The 24,763-nt window shown below is 37.4% G+C and overlaps 2 protein-coding genes across 2 annotated transcripts in view; both read right to left on the minus strand.

Annotated features, from left to right (window-relative positions):
* Positions 1–984: 984 nt before the first annotated feature.
* Positions 985–19,130, minus strand: LOC124535073 (protein toll-like). Its single transcript, XM_047111121.1, has 7 exons — positions 18,714–19,130; positions 6,155–7,064; positions 5,907–6,076; positions 4,992–5,137; positions 4,784–4,924; positions 3,827–4,189; positions 985–3,726 (listed from the first exon to the last, which is right to left on the minus strand). Exons 1-7 carry the CDS (start codon positions 18,856–18,858, stop codon positions 2,650–2,652), a joined length of 2,952 nt encoding a protein of 983 aa, XP_046967077.1. The 5' UTR covers positions 18,859–19,130; the 3' UTR covers positions 985–2,649.
* A 3,818-nt stretch (positions 19,131–22,948) lies between these two features.
* The window catches only part of LOC124535376 (collagen alpha chain CG42342), a 199,404-nt gene continuing 197,589 nt past the window's right edge, over positions 22,949–24,763 (minus strand). The window contains exons 18-23 of the mRNA XM_047111585.1: positions 24,483–24,509; positions 24,247–24,300; positions 24,128–24,154; positions 24,019–24,054; positions 23,553–23,687; positions 22,949–23,177 (exon numbers count right to left, since the gene is read on the minus strand). Of these exons, the coding sequence (XP_046967541.1) occupies positions 22,995–23,177; positions 23,553–23,687; positions 24,019–24,054; positions 24,128–24,154; positions 24,247–24,300; positions 24,483–24,509 (462 nt within the window). The 3' untranslated portion in view covers positions 22,949–22,994. The remainder of the gene's footprint in view (positions 23,178–23,552; positions 23,688–24,018; positions 24,055–24,127; positions 24,155–24,246; positions 24,301–24,482; positions 24,510–24,763) is intronic.

A 24,763-nucleotide genomic window follows, 5' to 3' on the forward strand; every position in this document is an offset into this window, starting at 1 on the left:
TTTCTTAAGAAGTTTGTTAGTTTTGTGTTAACATTAATTGTAAGTATAAATTTATATAATTTTTTCTTTGTTCAGGGCGATATTGTTAACTTTGGTTAGATTTGTATATTTCCTGAATTACTAATAAACCGTGTCGGTCCATGGTGGGCGGGATGTATAATTGCTACAATTTGATCTATGTCATTGTTTTGTTAGTAAGTTTTTAAATATAACGTCAGATCAGAGTTGTGCAAAAGTATTTAGTTTAAAGTCATTTCTAATATGTTTTATTATTTATATAATAGATGTCACCGTACTGAAGTTAAATCGCGCCAACGTTTGGTATTGTTGTAAATACTAATGTTCGAGAAATGTTTGTGTATTCAGTTCAAAATTAATAATGTATACGAGACCTTGAAGAATAAAGTATCAGTGTTAAAAGTGAAGAGTTTTACTGCGTTATTCCTGAAATAAGCTTATGTACGAATGAGCGGGTTGTACAGTGTTAATGTCACATAGTATAAGTTCACATAATTTCAGTTAGAATTGGAGTTTATTATATATGGAGATTTTGTAAATTTTATTCTTAAATAAGAAGACACATAATTTTTATACTAGAGGGTATACATTTAGAATTTTTTCATAAAGCAAAGTAAGAAGTTAATTAATTTATTCCATTACTCTTTGCTGGCGCAATTTTAATTAAACTTATTACGATACGATTTTTTACTCATCTACTTTATAACTTATCTTGAGAAATTAATACTATCGAAAAATTGCTGGCTATCGATACTATCGGTTAAAAGTATCTTTTGTTATTGCAATACTATCGCTTTAACATTTACTATCAATAATCTATCGATAGTTGACTATCGACAAGGAACGCTACTATTGGGTACAGTAGAATATATCTCGTTTTTCCATGATTTCTTCGACTCCTGTGCTGTAGTATAATTGCATAGAACATATAGAAGCAAATTGAAGTTCAAAAATAAAACAATTTCATAAACAGTTTTTAAGTATATTATTTATTTAAAATAAAAACTTTAAAAAAAACGTAATAAATTTTATTCTATATATATGATTCAACATTTTGACATTTAGGTACAACTTGTAAAAAATCTCAACACGCGTAAGGTGTATCCACCTGACGTGAACGCTCAACATTAATTCGGCCGTCGAATGTGATCGTTTCGTTCATCCGAACTTAACACAACCCTGTATTGATTTGACTGATCGCTGCGATCGCTTGGGCGTCGGTTTGTCAGTCTGGTAGGAACACACGTCCCTACGAAACGAAACATGAAAAAATGAAATTACCGTACAATAGTATGGTAATTAATACATACATCTCAGTGTTTTACACTGTCTGATTGTACACATAATATTTGACAGTATGTTATAGTAGCACCTCTGCCGGTGTGGGGTGTATATAGTGTAAATAGCAACGAAACAAGACGAAGAACTCAATTGTGATAATTACATTCATATATATTTTGAATATTCCAGACAATATTCAGTAACGTATGAAAAAAATAGCTCTTCATAAATCCAAACTATTCTTGAAGCTCAAAATTTGAAACATATAAGATTCTTCAAATACATAATATGGCATAAGATATTCTTGTCTTTTACTTATTTATCTAATCTTTATTTACAAAGGTTGATTCAATAAAATCATGGCACAAAACTTTTAAGCCCAGTACATTTTATAAAATTAAAATATTTATTGTCTCATTACATGACTAAACTGCTTCGAGCAGCTTTAACAAAAAATAAATAGGCTATTTGACTGGTTTTTAAAATTCATTTTTTATTATTTAGTAGAGGTTAAGAAAGTCACTAAAAGTAAGATTTATTGTTATTTCTAGTACATAATTGCCGATGAAATATTACGATAAAAATTCCATATTTAAATAGCGCGCGAAAACGCTTCTTAGACAATATGGCGATGCAATGGGGTCGGAGACGTCACTTGCCTGTATTTTAAAGTGGTACATATAGTAGGTGAGCACGGTTAACAAGCAAGTGCCTTCATCATAAACCCGGTCAATCAATAGCGTTTTGTGTCACGTGACAAACTTGTAACATAATGCATTTTTGTTTATGGATTTTTGAATAGATTAATTATTATTTTCAGCTTTCGTTAATAAATAACCATTTTTAACAGAATATATACTTATTACAATAATGGACATTTTATTTTTCGCATTGTCAAATAGCCTATTGTAATTGTATACTTATTCGTCCTAACTAAGCTGAAAGTAATTTTAGTAACAAATGTCACCTTAGATTCTAGGTATTCGAGACTACGTTGCTCACTTACATCTCAGCGCTATCGAGCGAATCAAATAACACGAATATTCATAAAATATTTTTTCCGCAGCATAGAGAATTAAATCGCGATTTATTAAGATTTAGAGTATTTTTTGGAATGAATGTTTTTTGGTTCTTGATCACCTTCATATCTTTCAGTCGCACAAACACAGCTATTAACAAAGTTCACATATTGTTACTCAGCTGAGAACACAGAAAAGTGGCCCCAAGTTCGGTCCTTCTTTGATTCCTGAGGGATCCAAATATTTAAGGATAGAGTCTTACAACCTCTAAGCATTCGTTAGGTTACACCCGCTCATCGGACAACAAATACGGATATTCAGTCGATAACGCTCAGGCGGGCGGCGGAGGAGCGAGCCTCTTCGCTGGCGGATCGTCTACAGCGGGCGACACGGCGGGCGACGCAACAGGCGCGGGGGCGGGCGACGCAGAGGGGGCAAGAGCGGGCGACTCAGCGGGCGCGGGAGCGGACGACTCAGCGGGCGCGGGAACTGACGACTCAGCGGGCGCGGGAGCGGACGACACAGCGGGCGCGGGTGCGGGCGAGGCAGCGACGCGCGAGCGGGGCCGCGGCATCGCCAGGATGAGCTTGTCCCAGAAATGCGGGTCCTCCCAGCGCAGGTAGGTGACGGAGGCGAGGTAGGCGCGCAGGTCGGCGTCGGCGGCGGCGGCGCGCTCGGGGCGCAGGCCGGGCAACAGCAGCAGCAGCAGGCGCGGGCGCTGGTCGCGCAGCGCGGCCGCGTACGCCTCGCGCAGCTCCGCGCGCGCCCACGTGGACGCCAGGAAGCGCTCGGACAGCAGCACCAGCGTGCGCCGCGAGCGCGACACCGACTCCGCGATCTGCGCCGGGATCCAGCGGCCCGGCGCCCAGTCGCGCTCGTGCAGGCACAGCCGCAGCCCCGCGCCGCGCTCCAGCCGCGCCGCCAGCTGCGCCGCGAACGCGCCGTCCAGCTGCGAGAACGACACGAACGCGTCGAACGGCCGCTCCGCGTCGTCGTCGTCGTCCTCGCGCAGCGGCCGCAGCAGCCAGCGCAGGCACAGGCCGCGCTCGAACAGGAACCGCTTGAGGCGCTGCCGGGCGACGGGCCGCGTCAGGCAGGCGGCGGCGGCGGCCGAGGCGGCGGCCAGCGCCAGCCCCACCAGCGCGAGGGGCCACAGCGCGGGCGAGCAGCGCGCATCCAGCCGCGTGGCCGCCGCCAGCGCGTCCTCCCCGCCCGCGCACGCCGCGCCGCCCGCGCCCGCCGCGCCCTCGGAGCGCACGCGCGCCGCCAGCGCCCGCAGCAGCGGCAGCGCGTCGCAGTCGCAGCGCAGCGGGTTGCCGGCGAGCCGCACGGAGCGTCCCGCGGCGAACAGCACCGCCGTCGTCGCCGCGTCGATGCTGACTATCTGATTGTCGGATAGGTCGAGTACCTGCGGCCGATGGAGGTTCGGTCAAACGACGTCGACTCCGAGAGCGCACCGGCCGAGGCGGGTCGGTAGGTCGAGAGGTCGAGAGATCGAGATGTCGCACCTCCAGCTCGGGCGTGATGTCGGCGGGCGCGAGGCTCGAGATGTTGTTGTGCGGCAGCAGCAGCGCCCGCGCCGGCAGCCCTGGCGGCGCGCGCGGCACGCGGCGCAGGCCGGCGCGCGCGCAGCGCAGCTCGGAGCGCTCGGCGCTGGCGAGGCAGGCGCAGCGCGCGGGGCAGGCGCGCAGCGCGGCGGGCAGCGCGCACAGCAGCGCGTGCGGCGGCACGGCCAGCAGCGCGGCGCCGGAGCGGCAGCGCGCGTGGCGCAGGGCGGCGCGCGCGTGCGCGGGGCGCTCGCGGGCGGCGCGCGCGAACCAGTACGCGGAGCAGTCGCACTCCAGCGGCGCGTCGAGGAGCAGCGTCGTCAGCTGGTCGATTATTGAGTAGTCGTTTAAACAGAGTCGAATCGGTCGGTGTGAGAACTTTGCGATATACAATATATACTGTGCCAGCGACGTGAAACATACGACTATGAATTTGGAGCAATGACGTTTTTAACGACATATATATTTGAATATCTTTCAGGTTTATATCAAATCAAATCAAAATAAACTTTATTCAAGTGGGCTTTACAGGCACTTTTGAATCGTTATTTAACAATTAAGTGAAGCTACCACCGGTTCGGAAAGCAGATTCTACCGAGAAGAACCGACAAGAAACTCAGTAGTTACTCCTTTTGAACATTTGAAAAATACAATCATATTAGTTAAATACAATTTTAATTATAATGTAAGTTAAATTATAATGTATCCTGATTGAAAGTAAACAGGTATTAATTCCAAGCTTTTTTATCATCTACAAAATCTTGTATCGAATAATATGCCTTTTTTACCAACGTATTTTTATAAACGATTTGAATTTACACTAGGTATAAAAGATTAGGACGATACTCGGAGTGCATTGTCATAGAGCTCATAATCTAACTCGTTTTGCACGTCGCGGAGCTCACGAGCTGAACGCACCCGAGAGGAGGCGAAGTCGTCGGACACGTTGCCGGCGAGCACGGCGGCGAACTGCTCGCGGGTGTAGCTCACGGTGCGCACGGGGTTGCCGCGCACGTCCACCGTGGTCGCCAGCGAGCGGCGCCACTGCAGGTCGTCGAACTGCAACAGCGCACGCGTAAGAGACGGCGAGGCGGCGGCGCGAGGCGGAGGCGCGGGCGACACTCACCTCGAGGCGCGAAATGTTGTTGGAGCGCAGGTCGATGTCGGTGAGCGCCACGAGGTGCGAGCGCCAGTCGCGGCAGAGGCGCGCGAGGCCGGTGCGCGCGAGGCGCAGCGCGCGCAGCGAGTGCGTCTGCCACAGCGGCGACATCACTGCGGGCAGCGTTTATTTTGATACCAGCAATACTAATATTTCTTGTATGTAAGATGAAGCCTTAATATAAATAAAATAAAAGATGAGGAACCGATTCCTTTTAGTCATTTATGTTTAGTTCGTGATATTAGAAATTGAAGACGAAAATGAATGAATTTGTACAAAATTTATTGATTTAAGTGGCAACAGAAATACATATGTGGGAGATGATAATTTTTAACCAAGTTCCGATCTTATAATACGATTTTGCTATTGAATCAAAAATACAAGTTGCTATAGAAAGGCTCGATAGATCCCAACAGATCAGAAGTGGTTCAGTGTTGAACGCGGCACGATCGGTGCGGTGAACTGTTTATTTGGTGATTAACCCAGGTCAGCGCATTTTTGTACTTATTCTGTAATAATTAAAACCCTAAAGAGGTGAAACTTGTCAAAAGTATATCCTATTCGTGTAAGAATTAACACTACCAGGTAAAGTAGAAGACTCTGCACTGATAGAATACGATAATGATGCTATCCGTGACATTGAAACTGATAAATCCATATCATACGGCATCTGCTATTAATGATTCTTGATCAAGAACTAAGTGTTTCGATCTTGCACCTACTAGTTCCTCGACTCTTCCTCGATGTGACAACTGCGGAGACTTAGATCCACAATCACCTAGCTGTCCGAAAGTATTTAAATATTTTAAATGTATCGGCTACAGATCAATAAAATAGAAGAATAATAAACCGAAAAGGAGCCAAAGTATATCCCAAACAAACCTTGAGCGACGTAGGCGTCGCCGGAGCCGCAGAGGTCGGCGAGCGGGTTGCGGTCCAGCGCCAGCGCGCGCAGCGCCGGCAGCGCCGCCAGCGTCGCCACCGCCGCGCGCCCCAGACGGTTACTCGACATCTCCACCTCCTCCAGCGCCGGCGCCGCGTCCACGAGCTCGCTGGGGACCAGGCGAGAATTAGGGAGCTCACGAGATAAGCATAATATTTAGAACGGACGGACCGGACGGCTCCGGTACCTCGGCAGCTGCTCGAGCTCATTTGACGATAGATCGAGCCGGTAGAGGGCGGGCGCGTCTTCGATCCAGCGCGGATGCAGCGTGCGCAGCCCACAGTGCCGGACCTCCAGCACGCGCAGCGCGCGCGCGCCCCGCAGCTCGTCCGCGCCCACCAGCCCGCTGCGCACGCGCCACACGCGGAGCGTGTCGACGGCCGGGCACGCCGCCAGCCACCCGCCCGGCAGCGCCGTGTCCACGTTGTCGACGACCACGTTCCGCAGCGACGAGCAGTTTCCGCGGAGGACGGCGCTGTGAGCGTTGCGCAGAGTCACGTTCTGGATAGAGGGCCCGAGCGTCAAGCCGTCGACGGGCGCGACCAGCTGCACGACTGCGAGCGCCGGCGCCGCGCTCAGGTCCACCTCTCGGAGAAGCGAGTCGCGGACGAGGAAGCGCGAGAGCGTGGGCAGGCGGGCAAAGACTTCGACGGGGATGCTCGCGAGCCCGACGTTGTTGAGGCTCAACGACTCTAGCGTTTGCGGCAAGAGAAGAGTGGCCGATCGCGAAAGTGAGACGCCCGTGAGTTGCAAATTGCGCAGAGTAACCAGCGGTTCGAGGAAATCGGGGTCGGGTGTTAGTAGCGCCGCGGCCGACGAGATGGCGAGCGAGGCGACGTCGAGGTCGCGCAGGTGAGCTGCGTGCAGCGCGGGCTGCGCGGGCGTCTTGTCCAGCTCGAGCGCGCCGCGCACGGTGACGTTGAGCGCCCGCAGCGCGGCGGCGTACCCGCGCGCCGGCGGGGCGCACGCCGTCAGCTTCACGTACAGCACCTTGACCGCTCTCTCGAATCGCGGCAATGATTCGTTTTCCAGGGTAACATTTTCCGGGCAAGTGAGATGGAAGTATCTCACATCAGAGGTTATTTGTAGTTTTTGACCTTAAAATAGTACAGCTACATTAATATGCAAGTTCAATACAAAGCTTATAAAAATATTTCAATGAAATTGTATAATTTTTAATTGTAAAATTTGTATAAGTAATAATTATGAAAGCAATAACCCCCCCTCCAAGAAGAGAAGACTGTAGGCCAGCAGTGTTATGTTACTTTAATGATGATGCTCGAGGTTGTTTCATTTTAATTATCATAAAATTGTATGGTTAGTTAAGAACACAAAAATGTTAATAGCTGTGACATGAATTAATGGATTGTGATTTTGGGTGGCGATGACAAAGGTTACTGACATTGGGGTAGTGACAGGGTGTAAGAAGAGTGATGTACTGCATATTGAATGGGTAGTTGTAACGTAATTGTGGCGCACGTTACATGTTTCATCCATTTTTTAAATAATTTCGTCAAAAAAATACTAAATTTCTAACATAGGTTATCGGATGTCATCTGTCATTTGACTTTGACAACCATTTCTAAGGCTATGTTTATGCGTTATTTAAAAATACCGCTAAATTTGACATTTAAAATAAAAATGCACTTTTTATGCATTATGCGTTCCTGACCTAATTGTGATTTATTATCTTTATATTATCTTTGAGATGATCTTTGACATTTGTCTAAGACCTCACTTTCCTTCCGCCTTTTAAGTCGAAATGTGACGCTAAATTATTTTCAAAGTTTTTGTAACTTTTATTTGATTTAAACTATTGAATATTGTTGAAAATTGAAGTTTTAAGGCACGTTATGTCTTAATTTAAACGATTGGAAGTAAATCCATGTCGGATTACAAAAATTAATGTGGATATTTGTTGCCTCGTGGTAAGTCGAAAAACTTTCTTCGAAATTTGAATTTATTTCAATTGTTCGGTTTCGTAACAACGATTGTGGTTCTTTACAGGGAATCTTTAGAATATTTCCCATGATGCATTTTGTTATTTTTGGAAAATAACCGGGATTGACCGGGTAAGTTGGTTGAATTATTAAAGTGAAACTATAGATTTTCTAAATTCGTGTTAGGTTCTAATTAGAATTGTTTCTCTTTTGCAGTTATTTTCAACAATTTATTTCTACAATTATTTTCAATGGTTATTTTCAATGGTTATTTTCACCAGTTATTTTCGAAATTTATTTTCTACAGTTATTTTCTACAACTGTATTATCGAGGATTATTCCTTGAATTATCTTCTTTGGCTGTATCTTCGAGTGGATTATTTTCAACGCTTTTCGAAGAACTTATGAACTTTATTTCTTTGGATATTTTGAAGATTAAATTTTAGAAACCGTAAAGGAAGTGAAAACTTTATAACATTTATTTAACTTCTGGATTTCGGTATGTAATTTTTACATATTTATTTTTGCGTCAACTTTGGAACTTCGTGGGATTTAGTATACATTTTTATAAATTTATGAAAATTTGGCATTCAAACATTTTTTTTTAAAGATATTTATACATTATTGTAACGTTATTTAAACTTCATTTTTGACTTGTTTGTAACTTTAATTACATAATTTAGTCTAACTTTAAAACATTTTTTGCTAACTTTGAAACATTTACAATAAGTAAATATTTAATTAAGTTTAGTGTAAATTTAAATGGATGTAAACATCCAGGCGCCCGATTTTGTTACTTTAAGACTTTTTAATTGTTAAAATTATTTTGACATTTTTTTTTTGAATAAATTAATTTATATCATAGATTTGCCTTTTCTGTAAATCTACTTGTAATGTTGAAGGGTTATTTAACTGACTTCCGGAGCACTTTCTGTCGAGGATTTGTTTAATTTAAAAACCTTGTCCAGCTCTACCGCATTTTTAGTTTACCTCGAAGAAAATTAAAATTTTTAAATTTAAATTTATTTTTAGTCAATTAATTATATTACAATTGGCCCCCCCTTCAAAAATTATACATTACAATTGGCGCCCTCAGCCAGGGACCTGAATTACAATTACTGCTCTTGTCTAGTATTGAATATGTACTATGTATTTACATATGTATAATTTTTGTTAGAATCATTTTGTACTAAATACTAATGTTAAGTATTTATGTAATTTGAATGCCAAGTTTATAACTTTTTATGTTTTGAAGTAAAGCTTTTCGTTCCATTATCAATTATATTCTAGGACATAACCATGACTGACAGAGATGAATTAACTCTTAAACCATCTATTGATGATAGTGGTGACAAAAATTTAACTTCTAATATAATTAATGTAGAACATTCTCAGATATTAGAGACGAATATTTCTCAGGCGAAGCCTTCTGCTTATAATGATTTAGTAGACTTGTCGGCAGACTTGCCACAATTTTTTAGTAACACTTTATCTATGAATAATAAACAACCTCAATACTATAAACGAGTAGATTTGTCTAAGTTTAAATATAAATTTAATGGTAAAACATGCGTACGTGAATTTTTGTTAACGTTTGAAGAATACTGTGTGAGTCGAGATATTAGTGATGACCAAATATTGCCATCCTTTACTGAAGTAGTTACTGACATTGCTCTCAAGTGGTTTAGATCTATACGTAGTTCGCTTAATTCTTGGAAACATCTTAAAATAGAATTACTAAAGCGTTTTGACAAACTAGATTTTGATTATCAACTTGAATATAATTTAAGAATTAGAAAACAAAAACAAACTGAAACTTTATCAGATTTTATTATTGAAATTTCAGATATGTCAAATAGACTAACTTATCCTTTATCTGAACATACTATATTAGAAATATTGAAACATAACATGCTGCCTAGCTACTCTATTCATTTGGTAGGTCGTTCAATAAATTCTATTGATGATTTAGTAAAACTTTCAAAACAGATTGATGAATTTCGAATATTAAATAATAAACATAGTTATAATAACTCAGATTTCAAGACTAAGCATATTAATTCAGTTCAAACATTAACTTGTTTAAAATGTAAAGAAATTGGACATACTTATAAAAAGTGTAAAAAGATTCCAGGCACTATATGTTTTAAATGTGGTAAATTAAATGTTATCACTAAATTTTGCAATAATTGTACTCTTCCAAAAAACGAGTAAGGTTATGTCAGACACAGGTCCTTAATAAAGAATCAGTTGATCTGACAAATATTAAAATTTCTAAACCTAATGCTTCTGAAATTCGTGAAGACTTTTCTAATTGGTGTAATTATTTAAAACTATTTTTCTCAATGAATAAATTTGCTCCCATTTTGTTTACTAAAAATAGTGACATACGTCCATTTTTAAAATTTCAAGTTTGTGGTAAATCATTTACAGGTTTATTGGATAGTGGTGCTAATAAAAGCGTACTAGGTTGTAATAGTCACTTGCAATTCCTCAATTTAGGATTCAAACTTAAGACTAGTAGTTATAAGGCTTGTACTGCTGATGGTAGTTCACAAGACGTTTTAGGTACTATTGATATTCCAATTACTTGTGACAATGTAACTCGCATTGTAGAATTCATGGTAGTTCCCTCACTAAATCCAGAAATTATTCTAGGATTCGACTTTTGGCTCGCATTTAATTTAGCTCATGAATTATTTAAAAATATAACTTTTGAAAATAAGAATTCAATAATTGTAAATTCTGTAACTTCTGTAGTTCAACTTTCTTCTTCTGAAAAAGAACAATTAAATAGTATTATAAAACTTTTTGAAGAAATTTCTTATGAAAAGAAAGGTTTAGGTTTAACACATTTAACTAAGCATAAAATCATAACTGTTGGTGAACCTATTAAACAACGTTATTGGCCTATTAGTCCTGCTAAACAAAAAGAACTTTATGATGAAGTTCAAGTTTTGCTTAGGGATGGTATTATTCAACCTTCTAAATCTCCTTGGTGTTCTCCAGTATTAGCTGTCACAAAAAAAGATGGTGGTATAAGACTATGTTTAGATTCCAGAAAATTAAATTCAGTCACTATTAAAGATGCATATCCTTTACCTTACACGTCGCGGATTTTGGATAATTTGCGTGGTGCTAAGTATATCACAGCAATTGATTTGTCTAAAGCTTTTCTGCAAATTCCATTAGAAGAAACTTCCAGAGAGAAGACTGCTTTCGTAATTCCTGGAAAGGGATTATTCGAATTCGTTCGTATGCCCTTCGGTTTAACTAATGCTCCCGCTGAACTACAAAGACTAGTAGACAAACTTTTTGGTGTAGAATTCGATTCTAATGTATTTGTATATTTAGATGACTTAATAGCTATCTCTAGTGATTTTCAAACTCATTTAACTCTTTTAAGTAAAATTTATCATAAATTAAAAGATGCTGGTTTAACTATTAATTTGAAAAAATGTGAATTTTGTAAAGAACGTCTATGTTATTTAGGCTACGTTGTCGATAGCAATGGTTTACATACAGATCCTTCTAAGTTGTCTGTAATAGAAAATTTTCCTCGTCCTACAACTGTAAAACAAGTACGTAGTTTTCTTGGTATGTGTTCTTATTATCGTAGATTCATAGAAAAATTTGCTGATATTGCTACTCCTTTAACTAATCTAACTCGCGGTAGTCGAAATAGTAAACGTGCCGTAGAATGGAATTCAGATTGCGAAACCTCTTTTGTAAAACTTAAACAAGCACTATTAACAGCTCCTGTACTAATTTGTCCAGATTTTAACAAATCATTTTTCCTGCATTGTGATGCTAGCTCTTATGCTATTGGTAGTGTTTTATGTCAAAAAGATGATGAAGATAATCAACATCCTGTTGCATTTTATTCTAGAACATTTAATAAATGTGAAATTAATTATAGTACTACTGAAAAAGAACTTCTTGCTATATTAGATTCTATAGAACATTTTAGACCGTATATTGAAGGTATGGAATTTACTGTGATAACAGATCATGCTAGTTTAAAGTGGTTATTACGCTTAAATAATCCAAGCGGACGCTTAGCGCGTTGGGCTGCTCGTATATCTCAATTTACTTTTAATATAATACATAAAAAAGGTAATTTACATGTTGTACCTGATACTTTATCTCGTATTCAAATTAATGCTATTGATATTCCATCAGAGATAACCCATCCTGATGAAGAAATTGAAGATCCTTGGTACAAAAATATATTTATAGGTTGTCAAAAATTTCCCTTAAGATATAAAAATTATAGAGTTGAAAACAAAGTTCTTTATAGATTTTGTAAACCCAAATTTCAATTGCAAAGTAATTTAGCATGGAAAATTGTTATTCCAAAAGAAAATGTATTAGATACTATTCGTAATAATCATGATTCATTAGATTCAAGTCACTTAGGTATTCATAAAACTTTAAATAAGTTAAAAATTCATTATTATTGGCCTAATATGTTTAAAGATGTAAAAGATTATATTTCAAATTGTGAAACTTGTAAAGCTTATAAGCACTCGAATGCTCCACCTTTTGGTATAATGACGAATCAAAAGATTGTTTCTCAACCTATGATTATGCTATCTATTGATATAGTTGGTCCATTGCCAAAATCATATTCTGGACACAGATATATTTGCACGGTATTAGATGTATTTTCTAAGTATTGTTGGTTAAATCCATTATGTAATGCTACCACAAAATCCATATGTAGATTTTTAGAAAAGGATATTTTTCTCAAATTTGGTTGTCCAAAAATCATAATTTGTGATAATGGTACTCAATTTACTTCTAAACATTTTGTACAATTTTTGAAAAGTTTTAATATTAATAAAATATTTTATAACACTTTATATACACCTCAAAATAATCCAGTTGAACGTTATCATAAAACGTTAGAAACTTGCATAGCATGTTTTGTTCATGATGATCATAGAACTTGGTCAAAATTTTTATGCCATGTTCAATTAGCTTTGAATAGCAGTATTAATTTAGCTACTGAATTTACTCCCAATTTTCTTATGTTTGGTCGTGAAGTTATAATTGATGCTTCATTACATCGTTTTAGTAATTCATTTACAAATTTGAATGAACTCGAATTTGGTAATTGTCGAACTTATGCACAAAGTTTAGATTCCTTAAGTTCAATTTTTGATTTAGTAACCAAATCTTTATTTAAAGCTTATAAAAAAAATGCTTTATATTATAATAAAGGAAGGAAAGTCATTTCCTATGAGTCAGGTGATATAGTTTGGAGAAGAAATTTCATCTTGTCTAGTGCTTCTCAATATTTTTCGGCTAAACTTGCTCCTAAGTTTATCAAATCTCAAATAATAGAGAAGATTTCTAATAATGTTTATATATTGAAAGATTTAGAGAAAGGTACTGTTGGTCGTTATCATATTAAAGATATTATTAAAATATAGTTTTGGATTAACTCTAAAATATTTTGTAGAGTTATATTTAGATTTGGGTTATTGAGGCATTTGTTAGAGATGATTGAATGAGATGTATGAAAGAATTGGCCTCAAAGATTTTGATAGATGATAGCATGATAGGATTCCCACTCTAGTATGTTTTCTACAAATGTATTTTTGCTAAATTTAACTTAGGACATTTTGGATTCCATATAAAAGTAATTCCGAATATTTCTTTTGACTCATAAGATCTTATACATTTTTTTGTAATATTTTTTGAATATTGTTTTTGCAATATTTTTGTGTTTATACTTTTGTATATAACATTTTGTTTGTGTATTTTGTACATAATATTTTTGATATTTGTGTAGAACTTTATTACATATTTTAGTAATAAGTTATTTTTGGTTGAAGTTTTATAGAAATAATCCTTCATATTGGATTATTGCCTATGACTTTATTCCAGTTTGGTTTTGTTTTGGATATTCCGATTTTGTGAATTTTCCAATAACATTTTTTTTGGAACAATTGTTTGTTGTTTTGTTCTGTGCTCGGGAAGCTGGTGGAGTTGAGCCGGTCACAGACATATTTTTTGGAGACTTTGTTCTGTGCTCGGAAAGCTGATGGTGTAGAGTCGGTCACAGACACCCATTTTTTGGAAGTTTTGTTTAACTGTGTTCGAAAAGCTGATGGTGTAGAGTCGGTCACAGTTAGAACTATTTTTGTATGCTCTCGTGTTCGGAAAGTCGTATTGAGTTGCGTCGGCCACGTTAGTCATATCTTTTGTTTTTAATTGAAACCATTTTGAGGTTGGTGTTCTTGTTATGCCAATTAGTGTATATTCCGTAGACCCAACATTTTATTAAAAAAAAAAAAAAAAAAATATTTTCCATCTTTCGAGTAAGGTAAAACTTTATAATTTCCTACTCTAAATGAAACAAGTTTTATTAGACAGCTCATTGCTTTCGAGTGAGACTATATTGAGTCCTCATCTCCAAGGTTAAGTTGTTTGATAATTACTTATACTTATCATATTTTCTGAATAAAGTTAAGTTAGACAACTTTATGCTTTCGAGTGAGACTATATTAGAGTTCTCATCTCTAGGGTAGTGTTTAACTATTACTTTTGTTTCGATTTTTTTTAGAAATGTTATGGTTTGTGGTTTTCCATATTTTTCTAACTTTTGTAGAGTTACTATTTGTTATGTCACTCTAATATTTTGATTGATAGAGTCGGTCTCTACCTCTTTTGTAGAGTCGAATAAAAGAGTCTCTCAGGTTGAGCTCCTCTTTTATTTTTTGGTTGGGGGGTAATGTAACGTAATTGTGGCGCACGTTACATGTTTCATCCATTTTTTAAATAATTTCGTCAAAAAAATACTAAATTTCTAACATAGGTTATCGGATGTCATCTGTCATTTGACTTTGACAACCATTTCTAAGGCTATGTTTATGCGTTATTTAAAAATACCGCTAAATTTGACATTTAAAATAAAAATGCACTTTTTATGCATTATGCGTTCCTGACCTAATTGTGATTTATTATCTTTATATTATCTTTGAGATGATCTTTGACATTTGTCTAAGACCTCACTTTCCTTCCGCCTTTTAAGTCGAAATGTGACGCTAAATTATTTTCAAAGTTTTTGTAACTTTTATTTGATTTAAACTATTGAATATTGTTGAAAATTGAAGTTTTAAGGCACGTTATGTCTTAATTTAAACGATTGGAAGTAAATCCATGTCGGATTACAAAAATTAATGTGGATATTTGTTGCCTCGTGGTAAGTCGAAAAACTTTCTTCGAAATTTGAATTTATTTCAATTGTTCGGTTTCGTAACAACGATTGTGGTTCTTTACAGGGAATCTTTAGAATATTTCCCATGATGCATTTTGTTATTTTTGGAAAATAACCGGGATTGACCGGGTAAGTTGGTTGAATTATTAAAGTGAAACTATAGATTTTCTAAATTCGTGTTAGGTTCTAATTAGAATTGTTTCTCTTTTGCAGTTATTTTCAACAATTTATTTCTACAATTATTTTCAATGGTTATTTTCAATGGTTATTTTCACCAGTTATTTTCGAAATTTATTTTCTACAGTTATTTTCTACAACTGTATTATCGAGGATTATTCCTTGAATTATCTTCTTTGGCTGTATCTTCGAGTGGATTATTTTCAACGCTTTTCGAAGAACTTATGAACTTTATTTCTTTGGATATTTTGAAGATTAAATTTTAGAAACCGTAAAGGAAGTGAAAACTTTATAACATTTATTTAACTTCTGGATTTCGGTATGTAATTTTTACATATTTATTTTTGCGTCAACTTTGGAACTTCGTGGGATTTAGTATACATTTTTATAAATTTATGAAAATTTGGCATTCAAACATTTTTTTTTAAAGATATTTATACATTATTGTAACGTTATTTAAACTTCATTTTTGACTTGTTTGTAACTTTAATTACATAATTTAGTCTAACTTTAAAACATTTTTTGCTAACTTTGAAACATTTACAATAAGTAAATATTTAATTAAGTTTAGTGTAAATTTAAATGGATGTAAACATCCAGGCGCCCGATTTTGTTACTTTAAGACTTTTTAATTGTTAAAATTATTTTGACATTTTTTTTTTGAATAAATTAATTTATATCATAGATTTGCCTTTTCTGTAAATCTACTTGTAATGTTGAAGGGTTATTTAACTGACTTCCGGAGCACTTTCTGTCGAGGATTTGTTTAATTTAAAAACCTTGTCCAGCTCTACCGCATTTTTAGTTTACCTCGAAGAAAATTAAAATTTTTAAATTTAAATTTATTTTTAGTCAATTAATTATATTACAATTGGCCCCCCCTTCAAATTTTACATTACATAGTACAGTGTACATTATGGAACTCTCAGTAGAATAAATCAGTAGCTTACATTTTTGTTTAGTTTTAGTACAATGATTTATTTATGTGTAGATCATATGTCAAAGAATAAATAAAAATTTCCAAATATTCATTGTACCTTGGTACAAAGACAAACAAATATATTAATTACAAATGTTTTAGGGTGCAGAATAGGTTTCGCAATAAAGGTGAGATGTTTTATTATTTTAACCCTTCGGGTGCCTGGTGGGTAAAACTTACATGGCGTGCCTGGTGGGTCTGTGGGACCCGGTAACAAAATGCTTGTTTTTTACTTATTTTATTAGTCAGAACGCCAAATAATGTGTTTATATTTATTTTAGAGCTGTTTAGCTATATGAATGAAAAATAAAATTATACTAAAGTTCTTCTACAAAGTTATATTAAAAAAATTAAAAAGTCTCTAATTTTACGTAATAAAAATAAACACTCATGTTTAAATCGACAATATTAATTTTTTTAATTGGAGTCAACAATCAAACTTTACATTAATTTAAGGCACTAATTAATTAACTTACAAACTTTTATATTTTGATATAAAAGTAACAAAGGTATTGCTTGTAACTATTCTGTATTTACGTGACAATTTTCACAATCAAAAATTTCGTGTTCCAAGCATGATGACTTGTGCAAGACACATAGATCTATTAAGACTTGTGATCTTTTTGGTTAGGACATACATAACAACGCTTTTTCGTACCAGCATCATGTTTTTTGGGTGATGGCTCTGAGGGTTCCCCTAAATGAGAGCTGATTCTCTTACGTAAAGTAAGATAAGATTTTGCATCTTACAACTATTACGTCGTTCAGTCTGATGTAGAGCAGTCAATACTTTGCCCATTTTTTTATAAAGTTCCTTCTAGTATCCGAATTGTTTAACATATGAATAACTTTTGCGTTTATGCCAGTAGTGTTGAGAATCCAAAAATAATAATCAAGGACTTTATATATTGATCTGTGACCAAAATTACTTAATGGCTGGGGCATATAAATCAATTTTGATGGTTGTATATATGATATCCCTGTTAATTGGTTCGTTATAGACTTTTACTTCTTCCTTGTCAACATCAGAATTATGTATCTGATTCATCTTCACTTTCATCAAAAACTACATCCTGATCTTCATTTTCTTCAAAATTTCTCTCTAAAGCTTGGCGAATTTCATCATTTATTAATCGCCCAGTCATTATAACTGCATCACTATTTTTTCCATAAATAATTTACCACCCAATATAAATTAAAGAGACAAAACAAAAATAATAGCTTAAAGATTAAAAGTTACGCCGCGTGCCTGGTCGGGTCCCTGAGACCCAAGCGCACACAAAATGCCTGTTGTTCGGATGGGTGTACGTTGTGGACAGCGGGAGAGTAGTCAAAATAGCCGTTAGTTTGTATCGCGAAGCTAATCGGAAGTGCAGCGGGTTTGCTACAAAAATTTAAAAGCTATCGTTGATTTTTTGAAGTGACGGGTCTGTCAGACCCACCAGGCACCCGAAGGGTTAAACAATGATTCCAAAGAAGAATTATTTTATTATTTTGAAAATTGATTTCAACCAAAGTGAGGAAAGCATCAATGGCACTGGTGATTATGACTCCCTTCTTTAGACTATCCTACTCTGATCTTAATCCTAGGCCACAGAGCTTCAAATACTGTAATAAACATTTAAGTAATATTATGAATATTTAAGTGAGACAGTTAGAGCATCACATTGTTTTAAAGATACTGAGGTAATAAAAAAAGACCAACCATTCTCACAACAGACTAATACTTAATTTTTTCACTAAACACATTTTGGAAGTAATTATAAAATTTTTATAATTACTTCCATAACTTTTATTAACTCATTTCACTCATTAGAGTAAATACTCAATAATTGAGTCAATAAATTAACAGTAAAGAAATCAATTACATTTTATATGAGCCTTCCTAATGTTCAGTATTAATTAATGTCTAATTTTATGACACTAATGAAGCACTTTATAAATTAGTGACATCATTTAGAGAATGTTCCAATAGTTATAGTCTTTGCTTTACTGCCTCATCTAACAGATTTTTGGTTTTCACCTTTTATAATAGTCAACCAGAACCAATTACTAAATGTGATAAGAAGATAATAGATAGTGGTCTACTGTAACACTGTCACTGCAGCCGTGCAATAAATTCATATGTAAACCCATGACTCATAATTTTTATAATGACACACATGAGCAGAAAATATTTCATAGAATGGGTACAGTGAAGGTTGATTTGGCACATATAGTTTATTTCTTAGATGTTATATTAATATTTGTTTTCACATAAGCACCACCTATACACCACAACATTTTCCTGTTGATTTTATCATTTACACAATTTGACTAATAACAATCCCACCACTTTATTATAAGTACTTATTTTTTATTTTTATTACATTTAAGGAAGTACATTTTTAAATTTATTACGCAATTTAATTTTAATACGAACCATTCACTATAAAAAAGTGCTCATCGACCACGGAGCCGTTTTCTTGACACTGGCTTTGAGTGGCCCCCGGAGGGCATCGCGGTCCCTCTGCCGCAGCCAGCACTAAACATGTCCAAACACACACCCAAATTCTACTTAATGGCATTTCTGTTTAGTTAACACCTTAATCCTTATCCATTTGATCGAGTTCACTTTCAAAACTTTCATAACGTGTTTACATATAAAATGATACTATTATAAGAAAAAATTGTAAATATTCAACAATTTTCTGTGTAAAAATGTCTGCTACAACAACCTTTACCCTACTTTTGACACTTTTTATTGATCACAATATTAAGAAGCAACTTGAGCAATGAGGAAAATGATGAATTTAACTAAACCACAACTTGTTGTTTCGTAAAACATAAATATTATACAGATGCCAAATGGTAAATGACAAAGTGACAGCTGTCAGATAAAGTGACAGTCTGCCGTCTACGTTACAGATGTTTCAGTTAAACATGAACCACAGACTAATACTAGGCCCTCCTATTATTTATAAATGATGATTTGTTGACTTCATTTTACTTTACAAAAAATTAAGCAATGCAATTAAGCAATTAAGATCAAGTGGTTTTAAACTCTTGTAAATAAATATAATAAAGGATAAAATTTTAAAATGTATCGAAGTGGTAAAATGCTTACAAATCACAATAGTTTTAGTAATATTTTCTCACATTACGTTATTGACAAGAAATAAAAATTTGCCATAGATACATGTGAACAACATGTGCGAAAGTCAAAACATGTCTTTTTTAAAATAATTATGCATGTTTTGTGTTATCGTCTGTATGACTTAAGTATTTTTTTTGGATTCTGTATTAGTCAATAAATAATCAATGAATAAGGATATAAAAAGACAAGTTTTAAAAAAGAAAATCTTATATTTATTTATAAAATACAAATTTATATATTAAAATATTTACAAATATAAAAAGTGTTAATGTATTAATATTATTGTTTACAATACTCCACAGGTAGGTACATATTTTAATTATGGTTTTTAGAGTTCCGTAGTCAGGACTACAACACGTTTGCCACAATATTGTTACAATTTGAATAACTTATTCGTTATTATTACGATCTGAACTGAAGCGGTTTTTACAGAAATTTAAAAGATTCTTACCATTTTTTTTCGTACATATTACACTGCGATCAAATATATATATATTGATCAGCAAGTGTGCTCAGAAATAAAATATACATCCTAGTTACACACAAATAGATTTATTTGTAAGTGACTACGGTAACTCCACCATCTACGTGGCTCAAAATAGGACTCTCTCACATTACTTGTATAACAACTTGAGAGAAATTTTTATTATTATAAAAAATGTATAATACCGAGAAGGTAACGAAGATGATATTGGTACATATATTTTGTACGTATACTTATTATTTTAGGTGTAAATTAAGATAATACATTCGCGGCCTTAATAAAGGTTGCATAGTGGGTGTACCTAATACAATAATGTATTTTTTCGGGTGTAAATTTATATCTGAAGGTTAAAAGTAAAGCGATCTCACTATTCACCCGCTATACAACATTAGAAGGCCGTTTAAACGACAATTTTAAAAGCCTAGCATTATAAGTAAACAGTATGTACAGTATAACTTCTAATTTACTTATCATACTTACAACTTTATAAATTATTTCAATTCTATAATTACATTAAATTTATGACTACCATTATTTACATTTTTAACAAATCATTGATAACGTTAGAATGTCCACAATAATTTATTACAACTTTACCTCGTCACGTGACACCAACTCGGCCGTACGGCACGAGCCGGGCTTAACGCTTTAAGTATAATTATCTGCAACTACTGGCAATAAACGATAAAACTTAGCTGTAGTGCCAGAATGAGACCATGACTATGACAAGAAACAGACTGCCTCTTGAGAAATTGAGATTTTATTTTTTATCAAACAAATGTCTAAATGAATTTAATAAAATATAAAACATTCTATTAAATCACGATTATTAACTCGAGGAGAATTATGACGCTAAATTAATTTCAGTACATATTCACATACATAAATACATTGAAATTATTGTCTACTGTGCAAACAACAGGACACAACATATTAGCTGGATTGGTTGTGAGAAAACGCCTAAAACTTAAGTGCAAGATTTGGGGCTTACACACTAACAAGATAAATCGAATAAAAGTTTGTGGGCTGGGGAGTCATATGTAGGTATAATAATGTTTAGAAGGCGTAGGTACGACGTATCGACATGTAACGTTAGCCGGCGCTGCGGCGACCGCTCGAGGTCGTCGGTAATCTTTAACTCGTTTTCCTGTTACAACTTTTCCGCAATGTGTAGTGCGCTTACAGTTGATGCGATGATGCGTCATACAAAAACTTATACGTACATGTTGTATTTCAATCAAAAAATATGATACATGTTTGGAGACAGTTTTAAAATAAATACTGGTATTACGACCGCAAAGCATTAGCTGGGAGCGGTGCCTTTGAAGCGCAAAATAAGCATAAATTATTTATTAAGAAGATAATGATCTTTATAAGTAGTTACATACATCGGTACCTACATAGTTACATATTAGCCACGTGTCACTCGTAATGCGGTGGTTTACTGAGTCACGACGCGTCTTGGTAAATTCTTTAGAAATAATATAAGTTAGAATAATTAGTTAAAATGTATCAGGCGTAATAGAAAATTCAATACGATAAATTAATTTAGGTTCCTATAATATCTCGGTAAAAATCTTCATCAGAAATTAGAGCTCGTTGATGGCCTTAATGCACTTAAATGACTGACCGAAACTATTAATTTTTTGTATAAGTATGTCCATGTACTCTATTGTCATTACAGCTTTGTGGATATCGCCGGCGTGAGCGGCAGACCGGGGCCAGCCTGGGCGCGTCAGGGCGCGCGGCGCGCGTCGGGCCGCAGCGCGTTGTCCTCCGCGTCGAGCTCGAGGCGCCGCCGCAGCCACGCCAGCATGGCCTCCTGCCGCGTCACACTCATTAGCTGACTCATTGCCCACCACGGACTACTAAGCACCGGTAAACGATCGACATGGAGCGAAATCTAAATTGAGTAAATCATTAAGGACTACTTACTGACGATATGCATTATATTCTAACTGTTGACGTTCATTTGAAAAAAAAAAATATAAATTGATGTTCTAAAAAGTACTGTAGTTATATGAGAACTTTGAAAATAACAACATTCGAATTGATTATGACACGGCAATTTAATTAATGAGGTGGATACGTGGAACTTAATCGAAAGCTCTGATAATGCCAATTATTTATTAATTCACGTACAATAATTTTAGTATTTAGTATATGCCTTGTATTAGTTGTAAGCAAGCCGAAATACAATTAGTGCTAGTATCAGATAACTCACTTCCGCCCCATAGTTATGATAATATTATGGTTAGTAAAATACCACCTAGACTGAACAACAGCTACCAACCAAATATTGTGCTCTAATAATAGTAATACTCACGGTGCGATGGCAACAAGCGACGCTCTGTCGAAAGGTTTCCTTGAAGTTGTAAATAAACTTAATTATCTACGTACTTATTGACCTTTCCAAGGAGGAAATTTGCCTCGCTGTACTGAGAAGGACACGAGGTAGCGTGTGTATGTACATAAGCGAGCGCGTGTGTGATGTAGAGTGCCCACAAAAGGCCTCGGTATGTGTGAATAGTAATCATTACTAATGCCACTAGATCTTCAATCTTTTCGAATTATTAAGTTATATTTTAAACAAAAACTATCAATACATCGAGGGTCTAGAAGACAAACACGCTGATTTGCAAATGCTCAGCTGAGAGCAGTTATTATAGGTTTCAGTTCAGGCTTCTGATGCCCAACATTTATCTGTACAACGACGGTCCTTATACATTTCCTATATCAAATTAGGTATTTTCTATTTGACGTCCTAGCTTAAACAATTAAATTATCCAGGACGTAAATGCAATTACAAGCAAACATTATCCAGGATAAAAGATTTTTTTTTAAACTTTTAATAACTCAAATGATTTTATTTCTCAACTACTTCATACCACCCAAATTACAAATATATTGATATTTAGGAGTATAGTATAGTAGCAAAAGTATATCTATCTGCAACAAATTTTACCGGTGAATGATACGATAACCGTACGGCACCTAGGCGTGTCCGTCGTCGGGTTCGGTCGTGTCTGGGTAATGTGTGGTGTCTCTGTGGAGTGTGGGCTCAAGCGCACCTTAGCGGCGCGCTAGTCGCGGTGCGGCTCGTGGTGCGCGTTGTCGGTGTAGTCGTCGTAGTCGCGCGGCGCGTCGAGCTCGTCCTCACGCGCGTCGTACTCGCCCGCCTCGTCCGCCTCGCCCTCGCCCTCCGCCTCCGCCTCGCCCTCCTCGTCGGAGCGAGCGCCGCCCGGGCGATCCTCGCGAGCCGCCTCCTGCCACACCGACAACTACTTCCCGCTACTCCCCCTGCGTACTCCCCCGCTCCTCCCCCGTGACCCGAGTGGCCACGGGCTCCACCGGTTCTTCGCGAGTGAACTCGGAGGCTCATCGAGGATTGTTCTCGATGTGCAATTATAATGCTACCGTATATGTCTTCACGAGTTCACTTCGCGAAAGTCGAAGTAGGCGGAGTAAGAAGCAGTTAGTGATTATGTGACTACTATTAGATCTACCCATTCCTATTAATATTTTAACAGAATGTTCAGGCATTAGTGATTTAGGTTACGGGAGAGCATGCATCTACTGTTATCCCTTTAGTCGTAATAATTAGTCAAGTACATCTCGCGGGAAGATGGAAGCCGTGGTACCTTAGAGGGTCGCCAGCCGCAGCCGGGGAGCGGGAGGCCGTCGGGTCCGAGCGGGCAGGGCGCGTCGAGGCCGGGCACGCCTTGCTCGCCGCGGTCGCCCTTGTCGCCCTTGCGCCCGCGCTTGCCGGCCGGGCCCTGAGTGTAACGACGAGCTTTGAGTGACATACTTTCGACGACTACGACGCACACTTCCGAAGTGTAAGCGTCGTACATCGCTTTTTATTTTTACAGGATAACATATGCCGCTCATGCGTGTGCTTGTAAATAAATTAAGTACTTGTTGAAAAGCACACGCTGAGTGCAAATGTTAGCCTCGGATTCGGTATAGAGTATATACGGTCATATAGTGTGTGCTCGTGTGATACTACCGTTAGTTATACTGCATGCAGGATGTGTTATGAACAGAAAGTTAGTGGTGGATGAGTGGGGTGGTAGGAAATGTGGTAAACATTCAAACGTCACTTACTGGCTCTCCCTTATATCCTTTGTCTCCCTTAGGTCCCTATTGAGCGAAAACGGATGTTAATTTTTATAAGTACACAATTGCGATTTTAATACCCAAAGTCTCAACCTACCTCTTGGCCGGGAATTCCGTCAGTTCCCTGAAATGTCGCAAGACGATATTATTTTCGGTTCAAACCTTACAAATACTAGTTCTTAGAATGAGTCAAGATTTCGTTTGAAAGTGACATACGGGTAGTCCGGGGTCGCCGCGCTCGCCTTTGCTGCCCGGCTCGCCCTGCGCGCCCTGCACACACATACACCCACTTACACGAATTGTAAGCTAGCTGACTACCGATTCCTATCATTTATATCGAAGAAAGTTTTATTTTAATTCAAACTTACACTTTAGACGTGATTTCAATTAATATATTTAGCCATTCTTTGTTTACTTGACTTTCGTAATGAACGCTTGCGGTCACTACTCACCTTCATGCCGTCGAGTCCGGGCGGGCCCTGCGGAACAACACACACGTCAGATCTCATGGCGCTCTCGGGGGCGGACATGCTAGTGATGCACATAGTACTGCATAAATAGTATTCATATTCTTACTTGCCTTATTTGTAATCAAGTGATGCAACTTTAGAACCAATCATGCATCAGAAGAATGAAATGTAAAATTGGAGACAGACTTATTTTTTCAGAACATGAGAAGTTATTCGAAACTTTACGTTCAGGTTGGGCCCAAACATGCGCCGACCAGTCTGCC

The sequence above is a fragment of the Vanessa cardui genome, chromosome 14 (genome assembly GCF_905220365.1).
Source record: "Vanessa cardui chromosome 14, ilVanCard2.1, whole genome shotgun sequence".
In the NCBI taxonomy this organism is placed as follows: Eukaryota; Metazoa; Arthropoda; class Insecta; order Lepidoptera; family Nymphalidae; genus Vanessa; species Vanessa cardui.

What these genes read in the sequence shown, in the direction of transcription:
- LOC124535073 (XM_047111121.1), bottom strand. Translation starts at nt 18,858, where the DNA reads ATGCCATTAAGTAGAATTTGGGTGTGTGTTTGGACATGTTTAGTGCTG. An exon ending in CGACGCCTACGTCGCTCAAG is followed by an intron (nt 5,138 to 5,906) that starts GTTTGTTTGGGA and finishes CGCTGCCCGCAG; the next exon opens with TGATGTCGCCGCTGTGGCAG. An exon ending in ACAACATTTCGCGCCTCGAG is followed by an intron (nt 4,925 to 4,991) that starts GTGAGTGTCGCC and finishes GCGCTGTTGCAG; the next exon opens with TTCGACGACCTGCAGTGGCG.